Here is a 20,542-nt window from a genome sequence, read left to right as displayed (position 1 = left end):
TTTTTTTTTTTTTTTTCCTCTGCAGGCTTTTTTGACTCCTGGATATCCAGGGGTCAAAAAAAATCAATGGAGAGAAAAAAAAAAAAAAAAAGCAGTGCCTTGCAGTGCAGAGAACATTTGAATACGTGGCACTGCAGACGTGTTTGCGGCACCACATACTGCATGGCCACGCTCGTCTGGACGCAGCCCTAGTGACCCACAAAGTCTTAAGTGTACATGCTCTTGATTTCCTTGAAAAGCTATAGTTAAGAAAGCAGAAAGATGTCTGGAGTAGTTCCTTCTACAGATGGAAACATTCCTAATGTGTGTGAATAAGTAATGTTCTATTTTACATGCTAAAAATGACCTAATCAAGTCTTAGCACTCCTTAGCAAATCCCTCTTTAGAAGGAACCACATCTGTTGCAGCACAGTCTGAAATTTTAAGTCATAAATAAAGCTTAATTAAGATGAAACAGCTGCCATTCTGAAGGTAATCTTGTGGTTGTTGCTAGTTGCTGAAAATTTTTTTCCAGACATTTCGGTGAAATCTCAATCAGTTTTGAGCCTCGAGTTTATTTTCAAGAAACTGCATTCTTGTTTAGATGCTGTTTGTTTGAGCTGCACATCCCTGTATGTATACTGAACGGTTTGTAATGTAATAAGGAAAAGCTGATCCTCTTTATGATGCCAGTGTTTTTTTCTGGTGGTCTCCTCCTGTGCCTGGCTACAGTGCAATTCAAGTCACCATGGCAAATTGTTAAATCATGGCCAAGTCAGTAACAGTGTTTCTTAACTTAATTTTCCAGACAGAAGGTATTACTGATACATAAAGACTAAAATGTTGCAGAAGCTGCTGACCGGGGCTGATACTTGCCAGGGAAAGCTTTTCATTCACTTCTAGCAAGTGGATATTTCAGATTTGGCTCCCTTCCTTCAACTTGAGACTTGTGAATATTGAAAATTAATGGCATTAATAGTAGCTTTAAAATGCAGCACAATGAAGTGAAACTTAATTTAAAAATTCCATTTTGTCCTTTTGTTTAGTTATTTCACTAGATAAAATGCATTATTATTTGAGACTTATTTGAAGGTAAAGTAAACAATCTGAAACACCTTTTAGCCTTGGTGACAATTTTAACGGGTTTAGTTTAGACTAGAATGAGCCTCTAATGAATGCAGGATGCTTTCTTTGTAATCCTCTTACAAGGTTAGCTCTTGTTGGCCAAATAAGACAAATATAGACAAACCTTGATATCTGGGAAATAATAAGTGTTGTAAGTGTAAGCAGATCTGCACACACACTTACATGTCTTATTCTTGCATTACCTACATTTAAAATTTACTTCCAGTCTGTACTGAATGGGCAGGAATTATACACGCTGTGAGGGAAGGGGGAGGAGGGATACGAGGGAATCTTTTAATATGTAAACACATTTGGTGATTATCTTGTACATAATAGGTGACCTTCTTGTTTTCGATTACTCAAGTCATTTGTAATCTTTCAGAGAAGTAAAAAATGAGTATTTGCTTACTGAACTATGTTGGCTTACCTATAGTTGATAATATTGCCCACTCTCTTGGTGGTAGAAAAGGGTAATGTAGGGATGTTTTGTAATTAAGTGTCCATTCTGCAAAACAAATTTGAAGCTTGTTTACATGAGAATTGCACTGGTTTAATCTCTGGTGAGAAATTCATACTACAAGCAGTCCTCGATTTACAACGTTTTGAGTTGCAGCGTTTCGCAATTACAACGTTTATAAATTGACACCCTGTTTCAACTTTATGACGTCAGTTTCAATTTACAACTCTTGTTCGCTGGCGTGACCATTGGATCAAGTTTGCCACACTGCTCATCTCCTGGGAGAACATCTGTCCAAACTTCCTTGGACGCTTTTTCTTTAAGAAAGCAGACCAGACTCCAGAAAAATGTGTAGCCAAGACTTCTGAGAGAACTCCAGCCAAGCACCCTTCAAAAAGTCCAACTGAGAGCCTTTCAAAAAGTCCGGCATAGTCACTTCAAAGAAGTCCTTCCAAATCAATATGATTGCTATTTACAATATAAATACATTAATGCAGCTATAGTAGTCATCTAAAATTGACTGAGTACAAAATTCTGGGGTATTTTTGGTGAAAATAAGGTATTGGGGCTTGGTGCGGGAACCAATCCCCCATTTATAACACTTTCTTATGAGAAAATCGGTTCCGAGTTGCAACGTTTTGACTTAAGATGCGGTTTTCAGGGACCAATTATGTCGTAAGTCCGAGGACTGCCTGTACTGCAGAAATGCTTCCTTACTTAGGTTTATCTTAAATTTGTTCTCAGAATTCTTATTTACCCAACCCAGAATACCTCTATTAAATCACTACTCCAATATGACCTTAGCTTTGATTTCCACCCCCACCACTCCCCTATTTAATAAAGCTGCTGTATATATACTGAGTGTGACCTTTTTTTCATAATTTGCCTGTTTTAATATGGGCTTCTTAACTGCAGCCTTCTTGCTAGAATTCAAGACCATATTCAAAGTATATTTGTTTTACTGTTCATACTTTGACCCAAGAGCTTTGCATGCCAAATTAGTACCCAGAATGTGCTTTGAAGAACGTTAGAGTTACTGCACTAATACTGAAGAGCAGGGTCTCCCTTACTAGTTAGTTACACTTTGAACACATCTACATGCATTCTTTCTTGGTTTTTCATTACTGTTTAGAATTGTGGCTAGGAATGTTTTATGACTGAATTTCTTCTTCTTTGTTTAGAAATCGAGCAATAGCAGATTATCTTCGTTCTAATGGCTATGAAGAAGCATATTCAGTTTTTAAAAAGGAAGCCGAATTAGATGTGGTAAGTTTACAGCAAATGATTCTCTGTCTTTATAGAATGTTCTTCTTAAAAAACTGACAAAAATACCAAGCTTAGTTTGCATTATTTTCTGAGCTTTCTATTAAAACTGTACCTAATGAGCTTTTGTATTGTGGAAATATGAAATCATCAATTCATGCATAAACTTAATATGACCTGTATATATATGAAGCAGCAAATATTCTGTCTGGTTTTGATGGTCTTGACTGGATTTGAAAACTTCTTTAAACTTACCTTTCCTTTACCTTTTGCCACCTAATGTGGCTATACTGTTAGTTTATCAGTCTACTTCAGAATGACAATTGTGTATATTTTTCCTGTTTTGATATAAGGCTCCAGTTCCTACAGGGCTCTGGGTTCCTTCTAATGTAAGGAAGGGCACTGTAGAGATAAAAACATGGCATTTTTCTTTACTATCAAGAGAATACTTTGTTTTGTTTTGAATCATAGAATATCCTAAAATATTCCTTCTGTATTCCAGTTTTGTTTAATCATGAGAAGCATGTTATATTAGTCTAGCTACTTTCTTGGAAAATGAATGTTTCCTTGGTAATGCGATTCTTATCTCACTCTACTTGCTCTTCAGATGAATGAGAATTTTAGTCCTAAAAATCCAGTTGAAGTAAGTAGAAGTCAAACAAACTCCATCTTTAGCCTTCTGTTTTTAATATTCTAGAGGTAGACTGTTAAAACTGTGGGGGACTTAAGATTATGTTTCACCCAGGCTAGGGTGGTTAAAAGTTTCTTGCCCATGCCAAATTTCATATGGAGATATAAGCCAGAGCAGAAATCTTTTGGAATGTCGGAGATGAACGGATCATGTTGTTTGTCCTTTCATAAGGGGGGAAAAAAAAAGAGTTTTTAACACTTCCAGTGAAGTTGTTTGCTTCACTTTAAAACTGAAAATGCTCAGTTGTATTTTAATGCGTTTAGTTATACTATTCTTATTGGCTTGCTTGGTTTTTTAATGCAACTCCTTTTTAATAGGGTTCTTTCCCTTTCTACTAAAGGTTCATGACTTCTTTAAGTGGGAATTTGTATTAAACTAGTATTGGAGGAAGCTTATGTAGTTCAGAGCATTTATCTAACCAACGGATATTCTGCAGATTTTGCTTTTGAAGTCCTAGGGTTTTTATACACATGCTCGGAGGAGGAGGGGGCACTTTAATTAGAGCTGCTCTGAGAGCTTTAGTTGAAGTGCTTTAGTTAAAGGCCCCTGCTGCCATTTTTCAGCTCAGGGATGATGATATGCAAGATGCTGGAGTCTGCTGGAGTGCGGTAATTACTAATTGAGTCTGCTCTGATGTGCTGCAATCATAGAATGTCAGAACAGCCTCACTACATGTGTATAGGCACCCCTAGTTGTCACCTTTTCAGTGTGCCCACGCTTTTACAAAGCTCCACTTGTGCTTTAGACATGCTTTCAGTTGAGTTCTGACACATGCATACAAATCGTAATCCATTTTCTATTTAAAAGCTGCCACTCTATTTTGTTGTGCTATTGGAATATTTTGTAAATTTAATATTGACATTTATTTTAAACAGATCAAATTCACTGGTCTTTCCCTTTTTCAGTTCATTTTTACTGAAAATGTACATTTCTATTGTCAGATTACAGCAATGTTTGACCTGCTGTGCTCTCGTATTACTGCAGATAGTACTGCTTTTAATGCAGAATCTAACCTATTGTTATAAGAACAAGGAACTATCCCCTTTGGCTTCAGATGGCCTCAACACGAATTCCACTGTATATATCTGCAGAGCCTGATAAAATTGTGCCAGGGGAGGCTCTGCCTTTTTGTGTTTATGTTCACAGAACATGGAAGCCTAATTGTGTGTCAACATGTTTTCTGTTCGTCATGCTGATGCACTGGGAAATGTACATAGTATGATTGGAATTGGATCAATATAGCTACTTTAGGACCTGAAGCTGCTAGAGCTCAGTTGGTAACAGCCTGAAGAAAGGCCAGGTTAAACAGTAGCTCATATACATTCCTCAGACACTTCTGTTAAACACTTTACATTTTTGACAAGGTAGCCAGTTTACTGCTTCTGAGGAATAATGGGTTGAACTTGTTGCCTGGTAGGGCTGTGCAAAGCTTCGGTCCCCGATTCGATTTGGTGGAGATTCGGCCCGATTTTGGTGGCCGAATCTCTGAATCAGAGGACCCTTTAATCTCTAAATCGAATCGGAACCCTCCAGATAGATTCAGAAATATTTGGCGATTTGGACATTCACACATCTTTAAATGTTTTTTCTGCATACCTCTAGGTAGCAGGTGGCTTGTGAATGCTGGGGTGCATGGAGTGTCCCACAGAAGTGCGGCTCCCCAGCATGCTCGGCAGCAGACCTGGAAGCGGACCAGAAGCACTTCCGGTCCACTTCTGCGTCCACCGGGGAGTGGGCTGGCTGGCGCCCCCCCCCCACGGCGCTGTGCTTCCCCAGCTCGGTGACTGGTGTCTTCTGGGTCAGAGTGGGGGAGCACTTGGAGTCCCTCTGCAGCTAATCGCTGAGCTGGGGGGTACAGGGGGTCCCCCCAGCATACTCCCCAGCAGACCCAGAAGTGGACCGGAAATGCTGCCAAGAGCACATGGGGGGGGCATGTTCCTTTGGGACACTGCATCCACCCCGGCATTACAGCATTCATGAACTGTGCCTGGTACCTTGAGGTAAGTAGAAAAAACATTAAAGCTGTGTCTATGGCTGAATTGCTGATTCGAAGAATCGGCATCAAATCGAATCAGGGACAGTGATCTGAATCAACTAATTGAATCACTGTCCCTGATTCAGGCCAAATCTGAATCGAATAGGGCCTGTTTTGCATACCCCTAAGTGCCTGTGTACTTGCCCATTGATTTGGGTTTGCAACAGAGATGAACTTGCTATGGTGTATTTTGTTTTGTTTTTGCTTATTGGCACTGAATGGCAATTGCTGCCTTAAATTTACAAGTTTTACTGATCAGGTGCTACAGACACAGATTTTTTTTTCTTTAATTTTTTTTCCATATTTTAGTTTTTGTATGATTACTTGACCAAACCTTTGAATTGTATACATGTCATTTTGAAGTTGTAGAAATCCCTACTCTTTCCCATTTCCTAGGCATCTCTTGTGGGTAGGGAATCTGTATTGAAATCAATGCTGTGTTTATATTCATAAGACTAGTTAGAAGATAATTGGAGTCAACAGTGGGCAGGTGATACCTTTTTGTTTATGAGCTTTCTGCATATTGATGTCCATGCTTAGTGACTCTGAAAATTATTCTTCAAGGTGACCAAACAATGTAAACTAGTATATTCTTATTCATTAATTTCTTCTATTTTCCAAAATACTTAAGTTGAGGGTATCAAATTTCATTCCCTAAATTGCACTTGGTATCTAATAAATCGCTACAAATAACTAGCTGGAATTCCATACTTTATTATAATTAAGAACGATAATAACATTCCGTTATCAAACTTATCCATCAACCTAATTAAGTCTTTTTCTTCCCGAAGGTTAGAAATGAAACCTAAATATGGTAGGCAATCTGGTTACTAGTCTTAAGGGAGAGAGAAGAAAATCAAATTTGTGTTAATTTTATATGGCTTTTTGCAAGTTGCAGGATTGCCTTGGCTTCAGGCACAGAGAGATCTTGATTTCTAGATCAAAAAGCATCTTATTACAACTCCCTCCTAATAAAAATATTATCTGTGAGGAAGATGGATCACTCTCAGCAGGATCACTGCCTCACCAGTGCTGTGTAAACTCTTTACTCCTTCCCCAGTATATAGGCCAGCAAGTACAGTGTGGCTGTTACAGATATCAGTCCAGATATCCTACAGCAGGGAACCAATTCCAAACCTGAGGCAAACTCTGGACAGAAGAGATTTTGACATTTAGTAGTTGATCTCAAAATGCAAGGCTTTTGAAGAGTTGTTGATGAAAGGTCTCACTGAAGAAATAGAGAACTCAATCTTTGCTGGTTACTGAATAATTCAAATGTCCACATCCAACCATCTTGAATATTTTGTGCCTTTTAGAAAGAGGCTATGTGCATAGCAACTTTACTTCAGTATTGGGGAAATCTACATAACCCCCCTGCTAAATGCTGTAATTGTATTACTGCTCCATACTTCCAGTAAATTGGAATGGGGGGTGCCTACATGGTTTTCTAGAATTTAATTATACCCGCTAAAAACTACAACATGGAAAATATTCACTCTAAAGCCAGTAAAGTTTCTGGGTTGTACTACTCCAGTGTCTGTACAGTTTAAGGATAGATGTCACCCCACTTCCTTTGTCCTGTTCAGAATTTTTCCCCAATTTACTTCTGACTGCACTTAATGTGTCCTCCTGCTTAAAGTTGTTTCGTTATTACGTCGCTGATTTATAGAGAACATACTTGTTTAAAGTCGCACAGTGTTGGGTTATAACGTCGTTTGGCCGCTGCCTGCTAGTAGGTAACTACCGAGACGTAAGTGGATTCGCTTAGTCACATTTTCCATTAAGCGAGGAGTAGCTGTATTGCTGTTGCCTGTCTTTCCTCCTTCAGGTTGACATTCACTCTTGTTGTGTTGGCAGTCAGTATTTGTGTTAAGTACTCTGCCTGCCTTGTTTAAACTGGCTTGCTTAGGCCACCTCTCTTTGTAGCCACAACAAAAATATGAGATGTGGTAATTGGTTAAAGCAAGAAAGCTAATCCCGACTCAGTGACAGGTTCATGTCCTAGCTGTTCGACATTATTCTGTTTCTGTGATTCAAATCTGTTTCTGGTCTGTCTGTTCAGTCTTGGGATACTTCAGTTGTTGACAGTATGTTAGGATTATAACTAATGTAACGGGTGAGAGCACACGCCGGTCCTGATGCAGATTATGAAACTGTGAAGTGACCCGTGGAGTTCTAAGGGTCTGAGTGTCACCCTGTACTTTGTAGCATTGTCAATAAGATGGGAGTCTCCGGTAACCCTGCAGCCACCCTCAAAGTGAGTCAAATCCCTCGCTACAGCTGGCAGGTGGTAGAGTTGGGATTTGTTGTTTTTCTTGTTTTTCATCCTAGCTATTGCTAAAGAAAGATTCACAACAACTAGTTGAAATATAGCTCCGTAAGACCATTTTTCCTACTATCCTGCAACTGCCAGATGAGAAATGAATACTGAAGCACTTCTTATCTTGTGTGCCCAAAAGGAGGAGACAAGGAATATTTGTTGTGCCAAAGGAGCTAGATTTTTTCAGTGGTTATTGCTATTGAGGATCAACGTTCCTTTTTGCATTTGGAGGCATGGTTTGAGATGGGGAAACTTGCTTCTAAGATTTCTTCTGTAAAGATCTAAAATTGTCTGTCAAAAACTACAATACTAAAGAAGTGCATCTCCCTATGCTCTCTCCATGTGCATGGAAAATGTGGAGAAGGGTTACTCAGTGAATTCTCAACAAGGAACAGCCTGGGATGGGGACACCACATGGGAGGAAAAGGCTAAAATGCTGTTTGAGCAGGGTTCCCAACATCTGTTAGGAGCACAGCTACTCCTTGAGTTGTCTTCTGGAAACCTCAGCTAAGATGGGGAGGAGGCTTGGTGGGAAGGAGAAAAATAGCAAGGTATACTTTTAAATATACTTTTAAACTGTTCACAGTAGACTCTGGGAAGAGGCTTTTATAAGGCATTAAGAGGCATTTTAGAGAGACCAGGAAACAATGCGAGTAACTTGTCAATTTGCTTGTGTAGATCTTGGTGATTCATGTATTGCCACATTGCATCCAGTGCAGGCCTCTATAGTATTTCTAGTACTTAAAATCATATGTTCACTTCTAATTTTTTGGATGGTAGGTCATGGAATCTTTCTTACAGTTGGTTTTGACTAGCAGGTGACTTTTAAATGTGTATTGGGGGCTTCATAAAGCACGGAGGGTGGCTTGGCATTGAGTTGCTTCTTGTTGCTAATTTACATAAATAGTTTACTTTGATAGATTAATTCATCTTGTAACTTTATGTGAAGAGCTGTACTTTAAACATTTTAGACTTCTGAGGACTGCAGTATAACTATTTCTTGAATTCATTTTCAGAATGAAGAGCTAGATAAGAAGTATGCTGGACTTCTGGAGAAAAAATGGACATCAGTTATAAGATTACAAAAGAAGGTAAGTGGACACTTGGTATTTATTATGTATTCAGTTGCAGTGCTATTTTGCAGTGTTCAGTAGACTAAAATATTGGATAAGTGGTAGTGTCTCATCAAAGGTATAATTAGGCTTATTTAAATGCCCTCCCAGAGTTACTTTTGGAGGACAAAGCAGCAAAATTAGCAGTGTTTTACATGCAGAATATTTAGCCTTTGAAGGATACACTAACTATCTACTTCATCTCCTTTAACCCCCTGCCAAAAAAACCAAACCAAAACAACCCCCCCTCCCCACCCAACAGCAACAAAGCCAAACTCATGTGGCTGATATTGAGGTCTGTCTCATCTTCTAGATAGCTAAGATGATTTGTAGAGTTGCTGGGAAGGAAAGTGTACTCAAAAGTGTTTTGCAAATGCAAAATCTGAATAGATTTTTTAACGAGATGTGGGGAGAAGGCAGGAGCTATCCTGCTAGTTGCCTTTAACTGTTTGCTTGCAAATAAAAGGGCAAGTCTTGATGCATTAAAGCAAGTGGTTCTAATGCAGACATGGTAGAACACTGTGTAAACAAGGCATCTGCAAGCTTAAAGTATGTTACTAGCTCAAAGTTATGAAGTGTTAACAGCAAAGCATACCTGTTTTTACTAGTAAAATATTCTAGGGTTGTGTGCTGACTCAGTGATAGGTAAAGCTTGGGTTGTTATGGTCAGTAGCTCTTGGGCTATGAGAATATTTGTCTAGTAGTACCATTACCTCTGTCAATAGTTTGTCAAACCTCACAGTTGGCAGCTTGCAGAGTTACTTCCTGTCAGTTTTGAATTAATGAATCTCTGAATGGTGTAGGTAAATAAATGGCTTCGGTTGGCAGTTCCCTTCTCACCATTACACTTCTAGGGAAGAAAATTTTGTTGCAGCTGAACAAAATTCATTTTATAACTGGATCGGGAATGATCAGCGCTATTGGAAATCAATCATTTTGTTCTCAAATTTTCAGCAAGGAAAAACTTCTTATATCAATTCCAAAACCATTCAGTATTAGGTTTGCCTGTGAACAGTGCAAATGACTTGCAGCTTGATGTAAAAGTTTGCAGAAACAAGTGGTCTTTTTAAACCCCATAAATGTCAGGTTATGGAATTGGAATCCAAACTAAATGAAGCAAAGGAAGAATTCACATCAGGTGGACCTCTTGGTCAGAAACGAGACCCTAAAGAATGGATCCCTCGTCCTCCAGAGAAGTATGCATTGAGTGGACATAGGAGTCCTGTCACTCGAGTAATTTTCCATCCAGTTTTCAGTGTTATGGTCTCTGCTTCAGAGGATGCCACAATAAAGGTAAGTGCTCTCTCTAGAAAGTTATATTCAAATAGATCTGAGGTGAGGATGTGTGCCTCTGTTCTGGTGGATGAAAACTAATGAAAGATTTTTAAGTAGTAGCGTGGTGTGGGATAGAGAGGTACATGGTTGAATTACTGGTAATAACAATAGGGTACTGGATGAGACTTTTTTTCATATCTTTCCTAAGAGGGGTTACTTTGAAGACTGAGGTTAAATAAACCACACTCTTTAAGGATAATTCCTTCTTTCAAAGACTGATATATGAAATAAATGTAATAATACAAGGTGATCTTTTAGCCATGTTTTCAACTAAGGTTGTTCTTGCAGTGTTTGTGGGGAAATGGACCATTGTATATGGAAACATACTGTACCTTCAAATCTTGACTATACAACTGAGAACTTGATAGAGCTTATTGCAGATGTTCACACCACTATACAGCATTGCTGTGGTAGACAGGCATTTAGTCCATTTGTTTGCATCCTAATAATAAATCTTTAAGGTGGCTTGTTCATAGAATGAGTAGGAACATACACTTCCACTTGGCTGTTTTTTGTGAGGGCCTTTTTCTTGAATTTTTATTCCCTAATTATGCCTGCAACTTGCTCATGAATGAATGAGGGCTATCCTGGCATTTGCACTGCTGTGGATTGGAAAGACTCCTACTGCCCTAAGTAGTTTGGATAACAAGTATTAATGGAAGAACTAAAAACTTAAGTGATTCAGATGTTGGGCAATATATTGTAGGTAAAACAACAGACAGCAGTGTGAGGCCGGTCTACAGCAAGCTTTTAATTTGTTAAAGTTCACTTCCATAATAAATCAATTCACAGAAACGATGACTAGACATTCTTTTTCTTCAAACAGATAAAATTGTGTAATGGCATTCTTGGATGCATTATTTGTTAATGCTGTTAATGGAAAGTGTAATTAGCTTTGTGTATTAAAACTTGCTTTTCTGTCAGAAAAAATTTCCTCATGGAGCTGTTCTGGAATTGAAGTTTATGTAGGACTTCCTGATTTCCTCCCCCCTCACCAAACAACATTACAAGTAGTGCAGCAGATTACTGTTAATGGAAAAATACATTTGGACATTTCAGTATTATAAAGCAAAATCCAGATTTGATCTTAATTTCTGAATTGTGATGAGGCCTGTAGCATTAAGGAAATTAACATCTGTATCAGCATTTCTTTCTTTTTTTTCTTTTTAATTTCAAAGTGAGCCGGGCTTTTGTTCATGGTTAGATGCTGGTAGAATGCTGATCTAATTAAGAGGTGAAAATTTAGTAGTCACACTTTCTCCTCAAGGTTATTTAAGCACAAATGGATATTTAATACTTTTATTGCCTCTGGCTAACAATAAATACTGTTTATTGAGATTTTAATTTTTAGAAAGTGACCACAGGTTATTTTTGTCCCTAACTTTACACATCTTGCATATTATAGAAATCAGTACTTCTTTGGTAGGTAGAAAACTGACCAGTTGGCTCATAAGCAGCAATAGGTAACTGAAAGCACAACTGTGTTTGGGAAAGAGGAAGTTGTAAGGGAAGAATGTCATTTATTACTACAGGCTGGAGGCCAAGTCTTAAAATGGCCATTGGAAAGGATCTAAGGAAGTGGGTAGAAAAGCAGATTCTTGAAAAGGAACCTGCATGCTGTCCTGAACTGCTATCCAATGTTACATTTAAAAGGAAAAAAAAACTACTCGGAGACTGTTCAGGATAACACAGAACTTTTTTCCTATTCCTATATCTCATGTTGGTTGTTAATTTTATTTTAAAACTTGGGTAAATAGAATTGATTTTTAAAAATAACTAAATGATATGAAACATGCCACTCCTTTTTTTTTTTTTTCCCCTAACTGAGAGGCTTTACTATGATGGTTTCTTTGTCTCTTGCTCCATTAATTATTGAATAAGGTGCCAGACTGGCCTGCAGAGTGCAAATGTAAGGCTGGGGAATGTGAAGAGTAATAAGCTGATGCTAACAGATTTTCTGTTCACTTGTTAGGTGTGGGATTACGAGACGGGCGATTTTGAACGAACCCTTAAGGGACACACAGACTCTGTGCAGGATATTTCCTTTGACCACAGTGGCAAACTATTGGCCTCTTGTTCTGCTGATATGACCATTAAGCTATGGGATTTCCAGGGCTTTGAGTGCATCAGAACCATGCATGGTAAGGTATATAAAGGAGACTGATTTAGTGATTTATAAGATGAAGATAGATCAATTAATTTTTTTGGTCTAGAAAACTGCTGATTATGAAAAGAGATGCAAAACGGAAACATTGTCTTAAAGGTACAGAAGTGATATCTTAATATTTTGGGTGCCTTATATAGATGTGTATGGTGGATTTTTCCCCCCCCCATTACTAACTGTAATAGCATCTCTGATCTGAAATGTATGATGGTACTGGAAACCGTTTATTCCATATGCGTGGTTAGATGAAATGGCAGATGGATAGCTTTAGTACTGGCTGTTTCCAGGGCTCAGTAGGAATTAGGGTCATACCCTAAAACAGTATGGTACAAAAACACTTGAAGCTGGTACTTCTTGGAAGAACAAGGAAGGAGTTGGCTTCTTTGCTTGATGTGCTGAAACTACCTTGTTCAGGAGTTTTTCCTCAATATTCTGTGTTGAATAAACTTATTTCCTGCTTTAGACGTATAAATTGTGTATGTAAAATGTTCACTTGTACAGTGGTGGATGAGCAGTCTCCCAGTCAGGATTCCAGACATTCCATGGCATAATTTTTAAGTTTGAGATTAAAAGGCCACGTAGTGCTGATGGCAGTTGGAAAGGCCACCTTTTACATTAGCAAGCTAAGAACAAATCTTTTTGGCTTACAGCATTTTTAATCCTCTCTTACAGTGATTAAAAAAAAATATGAATGCTGCTGCTTCATCTCTGCTTTGGCTTTTTTGATATCATTCATTGTCTTAATGAGGAGTAGGGAATTAATTGTCGTCCTTTAAATTTGGGGGAGACCTAAAGAATGGGGAAGGAGGAAACGGTTGCTAGCTGTCCAGAATTTGTAGGGGAGTATCTACAGTTCTAGAAAAGCCAACTGAGCACTGCAACAGAGAAGAGAGATTGTGTCTACCTCCAGTAGGTCAGGGAGAGGACTTGTTTTTTGGGCATTGCCTCTCTTCTTTCCTTGCTGTATGTCACTGACTTCTGTGGCTGCAGTATTTCAGTACCTCTCTATGGAACAGCCTCAACGTGGAATGTGTTTGTAAATGGTAGAGAGTTATAACATGACAATAGATTAATGACTTTGTAGTTACATTTTGTTGAGCAGCCACTTTAATGATGAAATATGGAAAATTTGAGAAATTAAGTGCCTGTCAAAAACCTCAGAATACTAATGAGCACCAGCATGGTTGAATTTTAGTGGGAGTTCGAGTTTCGCAAAATTTACGTTTGTTTTTAAATCTTGTATTAGTGAGTGGGCAGAACTTGAATCTGTTTTTTGTGAGGACACATTTCATTCATAAAGAGCTGATACGCCATACTCGTGTCAGTACAAAGCTGCTGAAATTAATGCATTTAAAAAAAAAAAAAAAAAAGCCCTTTAGCTGGAGTGATATACAAATAACAAATGATTGGTCCTAAGCTTAGAAATACTGTTTTCTTGCCCCTGCCTTTTAACTCAAAATCAGTGCTGCCTTTATAGACCTGGGTGCAAAAGTACCTCTGTATAAATGATTATGTAATATGGTTAAAGACTTTTCTTGGTAACTATATTGCTGGAAATTCTAGTGTTTTCATTTGTTAGAGCTTTTTCTGTGCAAGTCTTTGAAACACTAGCTTCCCGGAAAAGGAATTGTTTTCCCAAAATGTTCACTTGTCACCAGCATCCTTGTGATGGATTGTGGTGACCCATTTTGCAGATGGGATAAATGCAGTTTGATTTCTCAGTTTTATGTATCAAGTTAGACAGCCTGTGTGTGGGCAGGGTTGGAGCTGTGTTTTTCTGACTCAACCTTGTTTGTCTGTCTTTTTAGCCTGCTAGTCGATAGGGGGTAGACCTCTTTGATTTCCCTGCTGTTAGTTATGCGCTCTCAGTTGCATTATACTGTTCAAATTCTGCAGCAGCCTTGCTGGTGGAAGAGGTGTCTAATCATTTAATATTCATTCACAAACGTCATGTTGTCATATTGGCTGCAGGCTTGCCCAGTTGATGAAGGTTGCTTTCTTTCTAAATTCTCACCAATGTGGTATTGGCATCTATGGCGTATTAGATTTCATTTGTAAATAGTGTACCTAAGATGGTTTTAAACAAAGCCATTAAACTATATTCCTGTAAAACTGTTAATTACTAAGTGGAACGAGCTGAATATTTAATATTTTAGTACTCTAGCACTAATGTGGATACACATACAAGCAAAATGCTTTATAGCTGTATAATATAGCTACTACAAGTAAAATCCTGTATGCTTGTGCATTAAGATTTTTCCCATAAGATCTTTAGTTGGACTGATGATAAATGTGCTTCCCTGAGAGAACTGACTGTTGGGTTCTTTCTGCCTTTTGACAATAATGGGTGAAGGCACCACTTTAATAAAAGTTTAATTTGTTTTTAGGTCATGATCATAATGTTTCTTCAGTAGCCATCATGCCCAATGGAGATCATATAGTCTCTGCCTCGAGGGATAAAACTATCAAAATGTGGGAGGTTCAAACAGGGTAAGTGTAGTTCTGTTTAAACCTCCACACCAAAAGGACATGAACCATAACTCTTATGTTGTAAAAAACGTATTGTATACAGGTTGAATGCCATCTGAACTTTATCTTGCATGCCTTCCAACTATCTGCTAAATCACATTGTCTTATGCGATTGGGCCCTGATGTTCCTGTAGTCACCTGTGATTTTTCTCCCCCGCTCCTTGCGAGTTTCTGGTCTACCATGGCTCTGAATCAGTTGGACTGGGTTGTTGTAGATTTTGGAAGGGTGTAACTGGTTACAGCCAACTTCACCTTTCTTGATGTGAATAAAGGCCTTTCTCCATAACTCTACACTCTCAGTTTTCAGTCTTTCAATATGTAGTCCCCTCCCACTAAACTTGCTTTCCCCCCCTATGCTTTGAACCACAGATCAAATATTGTTGTATTCTGTAGGTTTCTACATATCTGATTAGAAGCAAGCATTTTAAAGACTCCTAACTTTCTCAATATATAAGCCTTCCCTTAGGCTCCCTCCACTTCATTGCTTCTCTTCCTCCCTATCTCTGCTTATTTTAGGTGCCTTGTCTTTCTTATTTGATGTCTGTCTTTTCCATGAGTTGCATCTCCCTTCTCTAGCCTTTTCACTCATGTTTAATGGGTACTTTAATGCCTGTTGTTCTTAAATCACTCACCTTGGTCATAATGTTTGTAAACTATAAATACTGGTGTACACTAGTTTATATAGTCATGTGTTCAGTTGTCACAGCCTGCATTTCTTCTTTTACAGTTATTGTGTGAAGACTTTTACGGGACACAGAGAATGGGTGCGCATGGTGCGGCCTAACCAAGATGGCACCCTGATTGCCAGTTGTTCTAATGACCAGACTGTGCGTGTTTGGGTAGTAGCAACAAAGGAGTGCAAAGCTGAGCTCCGAGAACATGAGCATGTGGTAGAATGCATTTCTTGGGCTCCCGAGAGCTCATACTCCACCATATCGGAAGCCACAGGATCAGAGGTAGCGTATTAATGCTTGTGGTGATTGTATTGCATACACTACAAATGCAACAGACGATTTAGAATATTCTTTTACACGCTGATGGCTAGATAACGTATCAAACGTAACGTATTACACTTCTTGTAAGATTTGGATGTAGCAGAGGTATGAAAATGTGTATATAGTATAATCTGGGGTATGGTTAATGCCACTTCTTGACGTTCGTAGTGGAAATGCCCTTACTTTAGTGTAAACTGGGTGCTAATTCTAACCTCATTATTGGGAGGGATGGTGTACAGCTATTTCTACTTCTGGGGAGAAGGGTGAGAACTGCTAGGGTTTCAGGCAGCCCCAGTGATCATCCTGCAGTGCGTTAATGGAACATGGAAGGGAGCTCATGAGTGTTAATCATTTGAAAGATGTTCAGATATGAGGGGGTATTCGTGGAATTCAGAAGCAGGCAGCCAGGCATGGTTATCAAAGGCCTGTTGGGACTTCCCTTGAGCTGAGCTTTGGCCAAAAGCTCTAGTACAGAAAGGATTGATATGAGAATTCCTTCTTTTGGTTCTCCCATATTCAACTATATACCTCAAATCTTTTGTTTTTAGAGGCAAATCACGAAGGAAGGCTTGCTCTGGTTTGCAAAAACAAACCCCCCACCCCCACCCCTAACCAAAACCACCTTTAGTGAAAATAATAGCATAGCAATTCAGCTACTCTGTAGAGAGCAGTTGTTTCTGCTAGAGGAAGTTCTTTGTTTAGCTGAACTACAGGGAAGAAGTAGATAAAAGTAAGCTATAAGGAACTTGTAAAATTGACAAGTTTGGACAAACAATGTCCGTCAAAAGGATCTTATTCACTTCCTAAGAATACTTAAAGTAATTGAAGTTTGGTTTGTGGTTTTTTTTTTTTTTTGTTTTGTTTTTTTAAATACATCCCAAATGCTAGCAGATTTCCTTTTGCCCTGGTAATTATCAAAAGAAGTGCTCTCTTGCCCTCTTCTGGACTGATCACCTAAAAACATAAATCAAATAAATAATACTGAATTATATTATCTACCTTTTGAAAAGAAATGAGTGAATCTATTAACTGTAAAGTTGAGACACTTTTTGGTCCTGAGGACCAAATCTTGCTTTCATATTTCGCCCAGATTTTAGTAAGTTGAGATTTGTATTTTTGGATAGTCTGGTGGGGGAGAGGGGGAAGAGTGGTGAGAGGAAAAAATTGGGATCATGGAAGGAATTGTGTTGATGGTTCAGTGTTCATGATGGGGCACTCAAAACAGTGGCTTATTTGGATTTGTTATGAAGAAGTATTTGTCATTATTCACCTTCCTTTAAAAGAGACGGTCTGATTTTGCAAAACTGAAGTAGATCTCGACTCCTAAATGGAAACTTGGTTTGGGACTGTAGGAGAGAAACTGTTATTTTCTTGTGTAAGCTTTGCAGTGATTTAGTGTTTGTGCTTTTCCCTGTTAGTGTTTATAATAATGAAATTCTGACAAACCTTTATTTTAATTAGGCAGTGGTGTTTTAATTAACAGTCTTACTGTGTTAACCTTGTCATTTAACAGTCTGCTTTCCACTTAATTTGAAAAAAATAATTCAAATCGCACCGTCTTTAAGGTCTCTACATGTTTTCTTTTGTATGGAAAATATACATTTAAAAAATTAATTGTTATTGTAGACTAAGAAAAGCGGTAAGCCTGGGCCTTTTCTGCTGTCTGGATCCAGAGACAAAACCATTAAGATGTGGGACATTAGCACTGGCATGTGCCTTATGACACTTGTAAGTTTTTTGTGTTTTTAATATTTGCAGACATAGTGATAATTTTAGTGATTCAACACAAAATGATCTTAAGTGTTTATTTTGAAATGCACTAATCAAACTCCCCTTTTGAAAGCAAATCAAATGGATTCTAAATAATTTAACATGTGCGCTGTAGTAGCCTCATATTTCTCTTTTTGCTATTGTTAAGGAATAATATTCTTAAGACAAATTTTGTGTTAAGAATTGCTTTCCATAGAATTGGAGTACTGTGGTATGGTTATGTGGCAATTTTGGTTCACCTCTTGGAACTTAAGTGCCTAAAGACTTATCCTTGTCTTGAGACTCAAGCACCATTCAAAAGGTTGTAAGGGGCTGGCCTAATGTTGCAGTGCATTAATATTACCAGTTGTCATTCCACCCTTGGTAAAATCCCCAATACAGGACACTTAAGGGCAAAACAGGAATTCTCATTGTCAGTGGCATTGGTGTTATTCTAATAACCATTTTTAAATAAATATTAAGGTTTAGTAGTTTTGATAGAACTAGAGAACAGTTTTTGTGCCTATGTGACCAATTTAATACATTTTTCCCTTAGATCGTCTCACTTTTTTTCTATTTCTGCTTCTTCATTAAGGTGGGCCATGATAACTGGGTACGTGGAGTTCTGTTCCATTCTGGGGGGAAATTTATTTTGAGCTGTGCTGATGACAAGACCTTACGTGTTTGGGACTACAAGAACAAACGATGCATGAAAAGCCTCAATGCGCACGAACACTTTGTTACCTCTTTGGGTATGTATTTGCTGCAGAGCATGCAATCAGAATTACAACCTTTCCACACTATTTCATGAATGTGTTTGAGGCACAGAAGTACCCTTCTGAAGATTTAAATGTGGGACCTCTTTGTACTTGAGTTGCTTTTTGTAAGTGCAGTTTATATCTTGTCCCTAAGCTGTGCTGCCGCTGGTGATGCAGGTGCTCAGAATTATCCCAAACGTTTATTTAAAATTAAGATGCATCAGCAATGTGGGAAATGTTGCAGGGGAAGGAGGTAAAAACTTAGTAAAAAAGACTTCTGCTTTGTAGGAATTTTGTAAGTTTAGTCACTTGTTTTAAACATTCAGATATGTTTTACCTCCCTCATTCAAATTCATCTCAGGTTGGTGGCTGATTTGAAAATCACCATCTGATAGTCATTTGCTATCTTAGCTGAATCACACCAAGGTGGATTTGATTTAAACCATATCTATTTAAATCACTAGTCAGGAAGCCTTGATTTAGTCATTGTTTTCTACAAAAAGTGCATTCTTGTTTCATTTGCCTTTAATGGATATTATTTACAACTTATGGACAGGTGTAGGTAAGTTATGATTTGGTTGTTTTATTTACCAAAGTTATTTGAAGCTGATACTTGTGAAGTTATTTGGAGGTGAACTATCTTGAATTCACTAGATTAATCATGGATATTTGGGCGGTATTTTGCCATGCTGTATTAGGAGGACAACAGTAGTGACTGTCACCAAAAACAGACATTTTAAATTTGTTTTATTTAACTAAAACAGCAAGCTGATGTATTTTGGATATTTTTCTTGAACAACAAGCATGTATAATTATTTTAACAAAACACGCATATATATTTTTGAATTTTTAACTATCGTAGTTATAAATGTGAAATGTATTTTATAACAAAAATTAAATAGATTATTTCATCCAGGTCAACATGAGACGCTTAAAATACTGGGTGATGTAGCAAACTCAGTCTTCACTTTCCTCTTCCTGTTTATTCAGAGACTAGAAAAGACAAGGTTTCCTGCTTTTTCAGTTTCCAAGCAATTTCTCAGTTTAGAATAAGTTAGTCCAAAGGAAGAAACTATTCTTTTTGTACCTGCAGAGGAAGCTACTGCTGTTAAGCTGGATTATCACTTCAATAGTCTCTGATGGATGCAGGTGCTTGATTGACTTCCACCAGTTCACTGGTGTGACTTCCTTTAAAACCTCATCAGCAAACATATATTTCTTGAATGGTTTGCCTTAGCTCTGAAATTTATTATAGTTAGTATTCTGGAGGGATGATCTTCAAAGCAGCTTCCTCCTGAGAAGGAGCATTTCTCATGTTGAAGTTTCATTTGGGCAACCAGGCCTTGCATATCTTTGTTGCACTGTTTGCATTCTGCACGCGTGCCTGTCTTATCCATGGGTAGAGGAACTTCATTAAAATATTCCCAAACAGGTTCTTTTTTGTGGTCTGGCAAGCCTGCTGCCATTATAGGTTTTGCCTTCTACCATACCATTCCCTCACTAGATCACAAGTCAGTGGAGAGGCTATACCCAAACTTCTCCCTCAAGACTTCTGGAATGTTCTGCTCAAAATGTTGTTCTTTTGTTTCTACTGCCCCTCTCTGCTTGCATTATCTCCAGACTCCTCCCCCTTGCCCAGGTCTACTCCACCCCCAACAATCCTCTGTTCATTTAACTTCTTGAAACTTTGCACTTTTAGAGAGAGGTAAGGGCTTGACTTTGTGTATAGGTAACTTGCAGAGAGACAATAGGGCTGATGCGTAGGTAATCAGGTCTGTTCTCTCATCTTCATATACTGCTGCTAATAAGGATGTTACCTCTGGGGACAGAAATCCACAGTTTGAGAATTGAAACTAAGCATCACAGATGCTTCATGGGATCTTCTAGGCTGAGTACTGAATCCCATTGGGCAGAATGGTTGTCTCTAATCTTTACTAATGTATAGAGGAGCCTCTGGGGACCCCAGAAGATTGGGTCCCAAATATAATTCATAGACATTTCATAGACATCAGGGCTGGAAGGGACCTCGG

General features: G+C 38.3%; 1 protein-coding gene across 1 annotated transcript in view; it reads left to right on the top strand.

Moving 5' to 3' along the window:
- PAFAH1B1 (platelet activating factor acetylhydrolase 1b regulatory subunit 1) overlaps positions 1-20,542 on the top strand; it is a 34,607-nt gene that overhangs the window by 7,609 nt on the left and 6,456 nt on the right. The window contains exons 2-9 of the mRNA XM_019545567.1: positions 2,743-2,827; positions 8,887-8,961; positions 10,069-10,275; positions 12,290-12,458; positions 14,869-14,971; positions 15,738-15,966; positions 17,632-17,733; positions 18,350-18,506. Coding sequence (XP_019401112.1) covers positions 2,743-2,827; positions 8,887-8,961; positions 10,069-10,275; positions 12,290-12,458; positions 14,869-14,971; positions 15,738-15,966; positions 17,632-17,733; positions 18,350-18,506 — 1,127 coding nt within the window. The remainder of the gene's footprint in view (positions 1-2,742; positions 2,828-8,886; positions 8,962-10,068; positions 10,276-12,289; positions 12,459-14,868; positions 14,972-15,737; positions 15,967-17,631; positions 17,734-18,349; positions 18,507-20,542) is intronic.

Source organism: Crocodylus porosus, unplaced genomic scaffold (assembly GCF_001723895.1).
Source record: "Crocodylus porosus isolate Cpor-Errol unplaced genomic scaffold, CroPor_comp1, whole genome shotgun sequence".
Lineage (NCBI taxonomy): Eukaryota > Metazoa > Chordata > Crocodylia > Crocodylidae > Crocodylus > Crocodylus porosus.
Note: the sequence above shows the minus strand (reverse complement) of the source record. Positions and strands in the feature narration are given on the sequence as shown.